This window comes from Lepisosteus oculatus, chromosome 5 (genome assembly GCF_040954835.1).
Source record: "Lepisosteus oculatus isolate fLepOcu1 chromosome 5, fLepOcu1.hap2, whole genome shotgun sequence".
Taxonomy (NCBI): Eukaryota; Metazoa; Chordata; class Actinopteri; order Semionotiformes; family Lepisosteidae; genus Lepisosteus; species Lepisosteus oculatus.
This window is the reverse complement of record NC_090700.1, coordinates 48,897,998-48,912,865: the sequence shown is the minus strand read 5'-3', so window position 1 is coordinate 48,912,865 and position 14,868 is coordinate 48,897,998. Positions and strand designations below refer to the sequence as shown.

The 14,868-nt window shown below is 40.8% G+C and overlaps 1 protein-coding gene across 1 annotated transcript in view; it reads right to left on the bottom strand.

Annotated features, from left to right (window-relative positions):
• LOC102691670 (A disintegrin and metalloproteinase with thrombospondin motifs 7) overlaps nt 1-13,125 on the bottom strand; it is an 88,195-nt gene extending 75,070 nt beyond the window's left edge. The window contains exons 1-4 of the mRNA XM_015343350.2: nt 12,297-13,125; nt 9,043-9,407; nt 5,035-5,200; nt 3,349-3,542 (exon numbers count right to left, since the gene is read on the bottom strand). Coding sequence (XP_015198836.2) covers nt 3,349-3,542; nt 5,035-5,200; nt 9,043-9,407; nt 12,297-12,429 — 858 coding nt within the window. The 5' untranslated portion in view covers nt 12,430-13,125. The remainder of the gene's footprint in view (nt 1-3,348; nt 3,543-5,034; nt 5,201-9,042; nt 9,408-12,296) is intronic.
• Nucleotides 13,126-14,868: the final 1,743 nt, after the last annotated feature.

Sequence of the window (14,868 nt, the reverse complement as noted above, 5' to 3'; positions counted from 1 at the left end):
CCGTGACAAGGACACTAACAGATACCAGGACAGCTCTCCGTGATTCATTTCTCCAAATGTACCATGTTAGTGGAGAGATTAAATAATAAATTATTAGCCCAATGTGTCAATGCCACGGGGTAATTTTTTCTACAGTACCTTTGCTTTTCATTTTTCCTGAATATCGTTTTGTTGTGTCAAGTGTAAAGATCTTTTCTGAGTAATCCTTTTTGTTTGCTGCATTCCTGAAGAACAAATAAGCATTTATGAAATTGCTCCCCACTTCGCTATATGTTTTAAAATAACAACTATGGTGCTTTGTCATAGTAAAAAAAAAACAATTTAACAAACACTGAAAAGAACTTTTTCTTCACTGTCCTTCAGAATACGTTATGAGAGGCCTGTGTGGTATCCATAGCAACTGGAAGAAATTCTGACCTCAGACTCATTTGTGGGCGAAAAGTAGGAATTAATTTCGTACTTCAGAGTTTTCCCAAGAATGTTCTCATTTAAGCATAAAATTGAGGATAATTTCTTTAAAACGTCAGCACTATTCTTTTCTATGGCACTGTTTAAAAAAATTAAATGAATGCATATTATTGAATTGAATTCAATAAGGTTAGTTATTGCACATAACTCAAGAAGTACTTATTCTTACTCAGCCTAAGAAGTGGTCTTCAACCTTTACTTGTCTGCAAGGTGTGAGGAACCTTCTCACACTACATATAATTTGAACTATTTTGTTATCTGTAGGGGGTGTTTTTTTTTCTTAAATGTGTTTTGCTGGAAAATAAAGGACTATTTTTTTTTTATTAACAATAGGAAAATCTGCTGCAACATTTCGCTAACTCTTATAACTAATTCATTGCAGATGTCAGGTGTTTTAAAGGGGAATTAGCTTGTCTGCGTGAGAAGATCTACTTCTCGCTGCTCCTGCGGGAATGTGAAACAGACAGTTCAGCTTGGGACAGGAGTAACTTGATTTTATTTTTTGCTGTGCAGTTAGCAGACTAGAAATCCCTTTTTTCAGAGCAACCTTAAAAGAAACCCTGTGAAGACTGTGGCAACTTTAAAGCCAGCCAATGAGGTATAACAGGTATCTTCTGTTCCACTTATACTTTGTTAATAAGAAACCAGACTGGGTGGAAATTCTACATAGCCAGGTAGGCTTCCTTATCCCTTAAGTTATATTGCATTCCTTTTCCACACAACTCATGCAGGAAGTATGGAGCTAGAGTCATCTGTGCAAAATTCAGCTCATTAACAATGACTTGTCAACAGTCTGTTATCACTCCATCAGAAGGAATTTTCATCTGGAACTTTTTCTGTGCCAGCTTTATATTTACCACACAATGTACAAAGAGACTCATTCATCCCAAAGCTGGCTGTTTTGGAGTTTTCCCTGCAGCCGCAGAGGAAACCCTTCATTGAAAAGGATAGTGCCACAGCTAGGCAACAGTAATACACTCTTCAGCCAGCACTCCACCAGCTGATCGCTGTATCTGGCTGACCAATGACTGCTCAAAACGCTGATTACAATACTCTGCCTCTGCTCCTGCTGAATGCTTTTCACCCTGAATGACCAAAAACAGCTATTCTAACTCTGTCTTATAACAGCATGAATGTTTACATTTGAATTTCAAATAGATGAATACTTATTGATTACTTATTAGTTTCACTTATTTAAAACATATCTACTGGCTTGTTAGATGCCATTTCTCTATCTTGATACTTGCCTGCCATTGTTTTTTTCTACACAACAGATGGCACTGGGTGGTATGGTGGTTTCTGGTGTGACTCACAGTTCTTGGGTCCTGGGATTGATTCTGCCCTCTGGCTGTTTCCATGTTCTCCCTAGGTCTTTGTGAGTTTTCTCCAGGTGCGCTGGATTCCAAAAGAAAGCTGCCTGGATTAACTAGCTGGCTCTAGATTCTCCTTGTGTGCCCTGTGATGGATAAACATCTCCCACAGCTGTAGGCCTGCCTGAGGATTAGGTAGGCTCTGGTGACCTTTACACCAGGAATGGGTGGCTTTCTGATAACAGATTATGTTTAAATAGAAGGTATTTAATTTTGAGCAATTAAAAAAAACATTTGTCCAGGATTAGAGCTAAATCTGCCTTGAATATCTGTGAGGCAGCAGATCGGAACGCTTCGTGGGAGGCCACAGAGGTGTTTCCTTTGTGTAAAAATGCTTCCACGGCAACCGTGCAGTACATACAGTTAATCCTGCTCCCCGGGGGCTTCTCTTCTTCAGCACCATGTCCCATGTAAGTGTGAATGATCGGATTTTAAAACATCATCAAGGTGCAACAGATGTTGATTATACCACCGATCTTGGACTATACCAGCGTTAGTCTTGAACAGCGAAGAAATTAAGTAACCAGAATCCTTTATGTTGCTGATAAAGTCAAACCTTGCAGACCTCAGCACACAGGTGGAAACTAGAGGGACGTGCAATTGAAATCCAAAACAGGAGGCACTTCTATACACAAAGCTACCAACTAGCAGACTTGCTCCCATGTGCACCCATTCTACTATTCTTACATTCCTACTGTGTGTACAAAATCCAAAAGAACATTGATGGCATGTTGGATACTTTACAGTGGAGTATCACTATTGAAAGGAACTACTAAAACTAAGTTTACATTGCACTCTAGGTTACTGTTAAAATATTTTGGACTGCTTTACATCAGATTAAGATCCTTCTAAGAATCAATTTATTTTCCAAGCATCTACCATGTCTGCAGTAATAATTTCTCACAATGCCAAAGCATCTTTACTTTACTTGACAAGATGAAATCTAGAATGAGAGATCCTCCGACGATTGCTTTAAAATGTGACTAACTGCTTAATGGGGCCCTTAACTGAAAAGGGCTCAAAGGGGCATTTCCAGATAAGAATCCAGTCACCTCGGTTCACATATCGTACTATGAAAAGTGCTAGTCAATGAATTATATATAATTTAAGTTAAATCAGTGCTTTTTAACTGGCTGTCATGTGTTGTCACCCTTTTCCAGGAATTAGCTAGGATCCAGAGCTGTACTGGACAACAAGCCAGGCCTGTGATGTGGTTCCAGCCAGAATGATCCAATGCCATTGGATACATCAGTATCAGCAGGAAGTGTGATACCAGGCCAATCTCAGCTTCCAGATAAACCTGTGCAGCTGATGCCTTTACCCAGTGTATCCAAGAACAAGATCTTAACTTGGCAATCACAGCTGACCACACTTCAGCTTTACAGATCCCTTCCATTTTAAAATCTAGAGGCGACAAGCTTGAGGGTCCGCAGCATTCCCAGTTTTCCAGAGCACGCGGGAATCTTGCAGTTTTAAAACCAAAAGAGGTGGGGGGGGGGCGGTGACTCACGATGTTCATGACGGTCAGTACGTAGGTCTCCACCTGCTGGCTGCCGTGGTACTGCACCATCTTGGGGTCGGCCACCACCAGAGTCTCCACCCACTTCTCCCGGCTGATGGAGCGCTGGCGAATCCGGCGCCTCTGCTGCCGCCGTTCCCACCGCTCCCGCCGGCGCTCCGCCCGCTCCCCGCCGTCCCGCGAGTCTGAGACAGCGAGCACAGCTCGGTCAAAGCGTGGCTTTCAGTGAGCTCCGTTGGGATAATGATGAGGCATTTTTTGTTTTCTGTTAACTGGTTCTCACTAGTGTCTCAGATGGAATCTGTTTATACTCTGATCATAAATCCATTTTCTACCCGCTTGATCCAATACCGGCTCGCGGGGGGAAACGGATTCAATCCCAGCAAGCAACAGAAACAAGGCAGGATTCACCCTGGACAGGACCCCAGTCCATCGCAGGGCACGGACTCACATCAGGGCCACTTTTTCCAGAAGCTGATTAACCAGTACGTGTTTGGACGGTGTGAGGAAAACGGAGCACCCTAAGGTCACCCACGCAAACACGGGGAGAACATGCAAACTCCACGGAAACAGCACGCCAGGAACTCAACTCAAGGCTCCAGAGCTGTGAAGCAGCAGTGGTAGCTACTGCATCACCATGCAACCCACAGCCTGGTCAATTAACAGAAAATTGCATTGCATGTACTTCTATTGCTTATTTGCTCATTCGCCAGGCTGTACAGGCTGGTGTAGGAAGGGATCAAATTAAACTGCTGCTGCTTCTGCACAAGCCTACAGATGCAAGATGAAAGAAACACGATATGTTTAAATGTTACAAAGATAAAAACTCAGAAGGCATTCTGAATTAAAAGGCTTTTGAGAACAGTACAGAGAGTCATGAAAAAATAAGTATATCCGTTTGCATGAAACAAAACACACGTCTTTAATGCTTTTAAAGATGAGCAATACAGTGGCTCTGTTTCCTTAGCTCATTAATCTTCATGGAATTGCAAAAAACTGCTGCTGGAGATAGAGAGAACCCTTCAAAGGATTTTTTTTTTAAATTAGAATTCAAATATTTTTTTCACTTTTTGAAAGTAGAACAAAATATCATGCTTTAATGCCAGCTATAATATACTACATTTAGCCTCAATCTGTGGTCCCTCCACTGTTTAATTTTGATTTTACTACGTCCAGTTCCTCTATTATTTTCATGGGCATTGAGGCACGGGTTGTTTCAAAGTCCTGGCTTCGTCAAGACTGAGTGAGATCATCAGTTAGCTGCTGACTACCAGGTGGGCTAGATGGTCTCTTCTTGTTTGCAACATTTCTGATGTCCTTAAGTGCTTCAGCAGGGCTAACTGCAAGAGCCAGAAGTGGAGCAGTCCTGCTTTATTATTTATAGGAAACCCAGTCATGACTGCAGCCTTTTCCCCCTGTGTGGTCTGCAATCATTCTGCAAGTGACAGAGCACCTCTAATGCAGTGAAGTTTCAGCCTGCTGTTTCGCTTTCCACTGATCTGCAACATCACCCTTGCTTTGGATAGCAGATCATGGTGGTGGGGATATAGAAGTGGCGCATCTTCAGAGCTCATTAAGTGGCCTCTGACGTAAGCTACGTAATTGCTATTATTAAACAGCATTGACAACACAACTGCTTGTTTTGTTCAGTAGAACAGGAGAGAAATGACACCTTACCTTTCACTCCACATGTCCCATTGACCCTGTGCTCCTCATAGGAGTGACTCAGGGGTGCAGGGGCGTGCCGTTTGTAAATCACATGTGCCTGAGCCACGCCCTGCTCTCTCACTGGCTCCACAGGCCTGATGAAGAAATCCTCTTCAGACAGTTTGAACAACCCTGTCTGAGGACACAGAGAACTTTCTCACAGTGATGGAAGAGCAGCTGACTGTTCGAGTACAGTATAGAAAAAAACAACCCGCAACATGCTGAGCTTGGAAGTTTGTCCTTTCTTTGTTTTCTTGTTTGAACTTGACAACAAAATTAGACTAAAAAATAAGTGGAAAAGGTGCAATATTTGAGAGTAAATGATGAAATGATCGCAAATTACCCGCCTCATCCAGACAGCTTTGAAGGTCGTGGGAGTGAAACAGCACCCCTCCCTGCAGACAATCTTTGAAACATCCATAATCAAACAGGCAAGACAAATTCTAGCAGATCCTTCCCACCTCCTCAACTCTGAATATCAACTTCTTTATTCTGGCAAACATTTTAGGGTTCCCAAATGTAAGTCAAACAGATACAAACATTCCATTGTTCCACTATCCATTAGAGCTGTCAACGCAAATGTCAAGGGTAAACACAATTTTGACTCTTACAACCCACTTGAGTGCAATATGTTTTGTGACACATTTTAAATGTTACACGTTGTTATGTGTTATACTGTACATGTACAATAGAGTGATTTGCAATGTTTTTCTTATTTTTTGTAATAGAATAATGTGCAATGTTTTTCTTTTTCTTTGTTTGCATTCTATTTAAATGTACAGGAGTGCTGTGTGTCCATACAAAATGGACCTCAGGTTACAATAAAATCTTATCTTAACCACTTGCTTCTTTGGATCTAAATTAATCAATCAGGATAAGATATGTGATAAAAATAGATTTCAGCTGAACAGCTACTGTACTTGCTAAGTTTCTGTGTTTGTTTTATAACTGAAGAGTTATGTTAATCTCAGCAGAAAATGAAACAGCCCCCTCCCAACAATGCTTGAACACAGGCTTGTAGTTGTGTGGTTTTCATGTGTGAGGCTTATCTATATCATTTGAAAATCTATTCTATGCTCTCATGCAAAGAGATGCTTCAAAATGGATGCTTCCTTTCATGCTCAGAAGAGATTGTTCTCCATATCAGTGTCCCCAATACCCAGAGGCTCAATGGATGGAAACATTATTAAAGGTGTTACTCTCTCCTTTCTCCCTCACTGGATCCTATTGAGTAGACACACAGCCAATGACAGCTTGAGGCTTTTGGCAGTTTTAAAAGAAGCACTGGTGTGTAATAGATGCACACTCAGATTTTCATAAAAGTTTCAAAACATCACCCTAAAGAAACATTTTCAGGACTCTCAGACTTGGAAAGATTGCTGTGACTCATTTGAAGTTCGATGAAAATGGAGCAAAATTTGTAGCGAAGCACAAAGTCTGGAAAGATCTGAAGTTGATATTCATAACTGTGCCCACCATACTCAAAATAAGCTAGTATTATTCATTTGTTGAATTAATAAAACTTATAATTTCTTTCAAAATATGTGTCCATTTCTAGATTTCCTTCTTTTGCTAAAATGTTAAAAAGTGTGGTGGCATCTGAATTGTAAGAGCATTTGACAAAATAATCAGTGCTTTCAATATTTTCAGTCCGATTTTTTTTTGCTGAAACCAAAACAGCTCTGGATAAGGTGGGTGATGGTTTCACTGTGTCTTGATGTGTCGGTATAGCTGGAATTACTTTTGATTTGTTAAGATCCCACCTGTCTGGTCAAAAGCAAGGGTGTTCCATATGGCTCGGTGCCTCTCCTTTTCTGGTGTCTATGTGTTGCAACTACAGCAAGGTGATTCTAATGCTGATCATATTTAGATTTATGTCTTCGGAGATTAAGCCTGGCACTGTTGGTGCTGTCCCTGCCCATTTAACTTGCCTGGCAGAAATTAAGTAATGGATGCAGAAAGATGTTTTGCATCTTAATAAGAGAGAAATGCTTGGCTTACTTTTGTCCATTTTGTTCCTATGTTACTGGGGTTTGAGTTGATGTTTTGTGTGTTTTCTAGAGTAGATTACAGTAGGGTTCTGTTAGCTGTGACCTCTACTGTATGTCCAGGTTCATTATTCCTATTTTAGCAGTTTTGAATTTGCTACCTGTAAAGTTTAGGATTTTTTTAATTGACAATAAGGCCTTAACTCTGCCTCTAGATGAGACCTATATCCATTATGGTACCTTAGATGAAGTGACTCTGTTATTAAATGTCCATAAAACAAAGAACCATACTATGGGGTCATAAGGCCTTCTGCAAGTAAGCATCTGGAATTCCCAACCCTGTACAAATGGAGAGTTTGGATTGTTGTCCAAGACACCATAAAACCCCTTTTAAACTCGCTTTTCTTGATTTTTACAATAGACTGTACTTGTTTATATAAGGTAAGATTTTGTTTTACAGTGTTTCATCTTGTCTTCATTTGTTACGCTCGTCTCCTTTTGTGACCTTACTTTGCAAAGTGTCTAACATAAAAGGTTTTACATAAAAGAACCATCATAAAGTGTTTTGAGTTATGAATCGCTAAAAGTCAGCTCTCTTCTTCCTTTCAGAAGACAGAGTCAAGAAGATTTCTGAGAACAAAGGTAGAAATGGCTATCACGTTTTCTTTTTGTACCACACAAATTCAAGCATTTAACAGTCCGTAGCTAAACACTAGTTTTCCAGTCTGAATCTATTTATTACAAGAGTTTGGCAACATGATTATCTGGTAACACCTGGATTACAGATGAATTACAAGAGGAGGCCTGTCAGCTTTCTCCTGGAACATGACTGGGAACCCACTGTGCCAACATGCCATCTGAAGCTTTAACAACACCACAATCTGCTAATTATTCTATGGCTGCAGGCAGGTTAGTGCTATACTATACTCCATTATTTGTCTGAAAGGACAGGAATTTGTATGAATCCAGAAGTTTTTCCTAGCCTAGCGGGACAGTTCCAACTTTGGTACGTAATTTGAATGGTTAATGAGCAATATCTTATAACACCTTAATACTTTAAGACCCCGTTTGATAAACCCGCAGTGTAGATTCTTCACAACAGGCAGCTTGGACATTAATATTCATTACAAAATCAACAAACTCGTTTTCAGTGCTGTCTCCAAAACGGAATGATGTAGCCTGTTTCACCAAACTTTGGACTTTCTGGCAGCCGTTATGAGTGCTTTAGTTATTCATATGGTACTATGGTTAGAAAAACAGTCTCTATAGTCATGTTTTTTTACATTTAATCAACAAACGTGTCTTGAAAAACAAAGTAATCAATAGTGACTAATGCCTTTAGTCAAAAATATAATTTCCCTGGCACGGCGAACCATAGATGTTAAACAGAGTTTAAACAATTTTGGCTAAACCTCTTGTGATCTTTTAGTGTTATTCTCCAAAGCACGTGCATAATAAATTTTAATAATATATGGGCTTTTTTATTTTGAGAAAAATCTTAAAACTGGTCATATAATTAAGTTCAGAGAGAGAGAGGTAAATGTCAATCTTTTAACAGGGTGCAACAGAAGCTGCTTGATACAGCACATGTCATTGTTTCTTTGATTTTTTTACCACTGAATCAGCGCATTGGGACCTTTCCTTGGTATCCTCACAGCAGATGGCACTACGGACCAGGAGCTGGGCAAATTAAAATCAGACATTTAACAGCCTACACACGTCCATCCGTGCTTGGGACTATGAACGAGAGCTTGGTTTCACCATCATGCAGCTCAGCTCATTATTTTCCAGATCAGCACAAACGCCGGAGGTGTTTTCCCTACAACCCGGTTCTTACTGGAGGTCCGGAAGTGAAAGGCCTTGAGAGACCCGTGAATGAGCCCCTTCATGGCCCACATCCTCCCCCAACCCCTCCCCCCCTCCTTCCAACCCGAGGTTCGCTGTGTTGCTTTCGTCCCACGGCTGCTGTACCAGAGGGTCCGAGACTCACCAGGCCGTTGCAGGTGCTGACCGCCGCCCTGCCCCGGAAGGTCACTTCGTCCCACACTTCCCCCGTGAAGTAACAGAGGGAAGGGACGTGGGTTCGGATCTTGGCCCCCGTCAGGCCCCCGTACCGCCTCTCGGTTACGAAGCCCGGAGCCAGGAGGTGCGGGTTGAAGGTGAGGTTGAAGAGCAGGTCCCGCCTGCCCTGGCGTAGCTGGTAGAAGACGCGCGTGCCCCCGTCGTGCGAGGACGTGTCCCGCCTGTGGAGCCGGCTCACGTGGTGGGACAGCGAGTGGGACACAAACCGTCCAACGGCGTCCACCTTGGAGGGGTGGACCACCTCGTACTGACCCAGTCCCTGAAGGTCATCGTCTGAAAGGGATGGAGCAGAGGCTGTGACTGGCCGCACGTGAGAATACCCTTCCTCACTTCACCAGGCCACGTGTCAAGTGCTCGTCTGGAGCAGAAAAATCTGTCTATTTGACAGAATGAAGCAAACAGCATTTTACAAACAGCACCCACAGTAGAGTCAGAAGGACCACTGCATAGGAACCGCAACCTATATATAAAATGCAGTAATCTGGTGCTGAAAGTGCTGTGAACCTTATGTTTTTCTCAGACGCTTATGAAGCATCTTTCTGTTTTCCAGGCTACAATGAATCAAGGACTCGCACATGTTCCAGTGAGGTCAGCTTCAGACCAAGACTGATGAGCTGACAATGCCAACGTGAGCAGCGACAGAATGATGGCACCGAGGACAGAGTCAGAACCCTGAAGATCACCACACTGTGAAAGAAACGGCTCCCTGTACCTCACGGTCAGCTCAAAGGACAAATGTCAGCCCATTTATTATATCTATAGAGTTGACTGACATTTCTGTCCAAAGCAAAAGTGTCAGTCAACTTAATTTGCACCTGTCTGGACAACTGGGTATTTTTAATGGGTCAGGTTGGGTGAGGTACCTTGCTCTCAGCTTGCACTTTCAAGTCCAACACCCTAACCACTGCACCATTTTAAAAACCCGCTTGATAATCTGGGATCACAACGCCCAAGTTGTCATGTTATTTAGTCATCACAATAACAAAAAGCAAAACCGCTGTGATGGAAAAAGGAAGGAAACATCACACTTTAAACTTTAAACCATTATTCATTTGGCATCTATCCATCACAGTGTGAGCTATTCTGCACAATTGCGCTGTCCTCCAGCAAAATAGGAAATGAAAGTAAAATCAGCAAAATTATAGCTGGCATTAACATCATCATTCTTTTCATCTTGACATCACAAGCCAGAAATATAAAATGCACTTCTAATAATTTAATGTAGCATTAGCTTTTAAAGAAAGACTTATACTCGCCCCTGATCCCGTCTATTACATACACCATGAGTTGAGCTGTAACTACTGAGTGTAAGATATTTAAATATGGACTGCTACCAACATACCACAAAAATGATTTTCTTGCTGCAAACTGGGGAAGAATATGTTTTAACAGTATTCCGTATCTTAGTGCACATCTGTTCTCCAATAAAATGCACTATAATAGATCAATATCGGGATCCCCTAGTAAACAGTGTGTCACTTCTGTTAATACTAACTGACTTCATGCTGTGGTGCTGAGAATCCTTAATGTTTCTGCATCCCAGCATTCTCTTACAATCCAAAGGAATCAGGAAAAAATCTTTTTTTCAGACCACCAGAGATTGTTTAAGCTAATGGGTTCACTTCTCCTGGTCCACCCTTAAGTTAAACAGAAATCGCTAAACAGGGTCAGTGCAACTACCCCCAAGTGTTCCAAAAAGCACTTCTGGCTTAATTGCCCACTTGTCTGATTCAGAATGTACTAAACACATGAGGAACAGGAATAATGTTGCAACAAAAACTATATCTTGACACAGAATGGTTGCAATACAATATACAGTAGCGTCTACAACAAAGTATTCCAACAAATCTTTTTATCTTATATTTAATATATTCTAATGAAAAGCACTTATTCGGGAGCCTCAAAATAAGTGATTAATTTAGGATAATTTGACATTTCCTTTTGGAACTTCAAAAAAAAAGAACAGTGTTCCGATTCTGCCTCTGTGCAGGTAGCAAGCTCATTCTGTAAAGGTTAATGCCACTTCAGGACAAACAAAGCAATAACAGAGAAGACTGAGCACAGTGAGTGAAGATTAGTGCCGGGGTTAAAACAGAAGAAAGTCAAATCAGCACTTCTTTTGCACTTGAGTTCTCTGGAGACTACTGTTAAGGCATACATTTTTAAACAGTAAAAAAAAAAAAGAAAAAGAATTTGATAGCCGCGGAGTTTGACATAAAACATTTCCTGAGCACAGTAAAAAACACTTTCAGAATTTGGAATTTAAAAATCCTGTGGCTGAAGGCTGACGGCTGACCGAGGCAGGAGTTGAAGTGGAGAAAAGCATTGCAAGGGCTTAGACGGGTGTCTGTACCCCACATAAGGTGTGGTGGAAGAGCGACACCAAAACGTTGACAATGCATGACAGCTGCACGTCCCGATGAACACTGTTTTACAGAAAACAACACGTAAAATATTTTCTGGAAGGGAATTCAGATTAAAGGAAGGATAACAGCTTTCTGGTACAAACTGGGGCTTAAATTATCTAACACCAAAGATTTTTTTTTAAAAAAGTCTCTTCTGCAAATCATTTGGAATCCCAAGGAGTGAGCGCACATCCACTCCATATCTCATTCTTGTTCGTGGTATTCCAATTCCATTTTATTAATTTTATTTGCCTCCTGCGACAAAGCAGAAAAAAAATTGGAAAATCCTGTGGCACTGAATTATATAATATGTAACGTATTTTGAAGAACAAATTTGCAAAAGCAATGAAAGGACTCACTTTATGTGAATAATGCAAACGAATAACGAAGAAAGAGAAATTGGTGAATCACTTGCCTGGCTCAGTGCTCTCAGATGGCTCAAATGTATTTTAGCTCATTTGTATAAAGAACGTTGTTTATAAACTTACTTTTAACTTGCCTAATGATAAACGCTAAGCAGAACTCTTTCTTCACACCAAGCACTCATACAGTAAATAATAATTACGAAATGCGAAACCCCAAGATTTGTTCTTCATTGTATGTTTCAGGTAAAAAAGAAAAGCCTGCTGACAACACGAAATATAAACTCAAATAATAATAAAACAGTTGAAATGAGTCGCATGTCGTAATGTTGTTGATAATAAGGGCTCCGAAATCCAAACTTTTCGAGTTGTTTAATTGCACGGACGTCACTCACCTCGATCTTGTTGATGTGCAAATGTTTTGCCGTTGCCCACAAGAGCTAAAATCCCTGCCGCTACCATGAAGCGAGCACAAGTTTGTATGAAAACTTTGGAGTCCGTAGGTTCGTTGTCCCACAAAACTAGCATTGTTAGAGCAGATGGAGAGTTAAACACAAAAAAGTAATTCAAGATTCCTTAACCCTGCAAGCCGACTGTCATTTCACAGAAGGTGGATTTTTTTAAGGATTAGTGCATAACTGAAAACAGTTGCCAAACAATTTTAGGTTAAAACGCTACGGTTTAGTCTACCGTAAAAAGATTACGGTTTCTTGGAAGCAGAACGAAGAACAAGTCGAGTTTTATACTGTTAAGTACCGGGCTCACTGGTCATCGGGATAATGTTTCTCTCTGTCACCGCTTTCTATTCAGTTTGCTGAAACTTCTTAGCAAATAGGGTTTCGCCATCCCCCGAAATAGTAGGTCCGTTTAGTTGTTTGCTCGCTAGTTTGACTTGGTTTAGACTTCTTCCTCTTAAAAGCATCCAAATCTGTGGAACTATTGCGGCTCAAAAGTTTTCCTAAGAAGTTAGCAAAACTGTGAATCTGAAACGCCCTGCCTTCATAACGCTGGTATCACTGTGGGAGGACTTCATTGTGAATGTTTCTTTGGGATAAGAGGTCCGGTGCCGAAACAAAGGAGAAAGAAGGAATTCATTGATGTCCTAGAACGCTCGCCTCTCGCCACAGGAAGACCCGGCAATGTGTGAGCACATTGTCCCAGGACAACACAACCAAACTCTGGTCTAGGACCGACAAGGGAAATTCTCTTAGCGAGAACTGTTTTTTTTTTTTGTAGACACTCATTTTTGGATTGGATTATTTTCGCTATAATGGGATAGTGAGGTCAAAAAAAACTTTCATTTTTATAACACCGCTAATATCGTCAATAACTAAAAGAATAAATCAAAAACTATGATTATACTATGATGACTACAATAATATGAACTAGGACAAGTCTGCGGGAGCCCCCAGGAGGCGGAAAAGAATTGCTCTATTCATAAAGCATTATAAATGTTTACGCTGCCTTGAAGACCATTATGAAGTATTGGGAACTAGTATGAATATGAAGAAAGAGCTAATATGAAAATGAATACTGTGCGGTTTTCACACGCAAGGTCGCACATCACAGTCAAACGCTATACTTTAGTCTTTCTTTGTTTTTTTAAGGTTCCTAGAACAAAGTTTTGCCCATGGTAATTATCATTCTGTGTGGCAACGTATAGTAAATTGCTTGACTGATAGTGCAACATTCTTAAAATAGCAATCAATAATGCCGACACAACGGGCTCGAGTGTAAGTTATAATTATAGCCCAGAGAAGAACTATTCAGCGCTTGTCAGATTCATTTACTGTCTACACTCATCTGTGGGGCTCTTCTGACGTTTGTCTGTGTACATCCGCAGGACCGTGATTCAGCACAGCAATTACCCACAGCAGGAAAAAAAATGCCTTTTATCAAAAACTGGAGCTGCGATATATGCAGTGAATATGAAGCGATAAGGGCGCTGTAGTAAGACTGAAATACAGTATGAGCTGGGACGGTTCTGTGGCTAGATTGGAAATACCAAAGTGTACCCGACAAAAACTCTTGTCGTTCAAGTCAAATTATAATGTTTTTTTACAGTATAAATTGTACGATACTACATATAATCGTATTGTTAATTGGCAGACTTCTAACATTCGAATTCACTGAATTGAGTTATTTAGCGCTCATTTGTTTACCCGCGATTATCTTCGCTCCGCGCGCCCTCTAGTGAAAAGAGAGCGGTATTTTCAACAGCAACGAACGCCCTGTTTTCCAGTCCATGATCTTGGAAAGCTAGCTACGCTATTAATATTTCATTTTCAACACACATTCTGATTAGAAACAATCCATAATTTCCTTAATCCAATATTTGCTTTGCACGCTTTACATCTGCCCAGATCAATGTAACCGATGAACGCCTTTAAAACATCGAAACAGAGATGATCGATATATTGTTTGTTCCAAAGAATGACACGCCATTGTACAGCGTTGATCTTGGATTTCGGATAGTGGGTAACTTAAAGGAATGACAACGTACAAAAATATGGATAACATATTAGCCAGGAAACTTCAACATGAGAAAAAACTAATGAAATATTCCATGAAACAAATGAAGGTTTCTTACTGGTTTTGCTTATACGTTTTCGGGTGTTAAGAACAAAAACAAAACGATGAGAAACGACTAAAGAACCAGATGCCATTAATTGAAATCAAGACATTATTAAATGGAAACTGGTCTTCTTTCTAAAGCCCTGTCGTGACCGAGATTTAGTAGGGAGAGACCATCACCAGACATCATCCAGGGAATTATAAACTTAGACAGCATTGACTTTCGAATTCTACACGAAGAACGACTTGCTCAGACCGCTCTTTGTACTTCTGGGAAGATGCAAACCTGGAGAATAGTTTTGAGCAGTCCAGTCGCAGCACCACAGCCAAGACAAAGAGCCTGAGCATCGCAGGTCTTCTAATCACCAGATTCGGCCATTTCCATGTGGAACA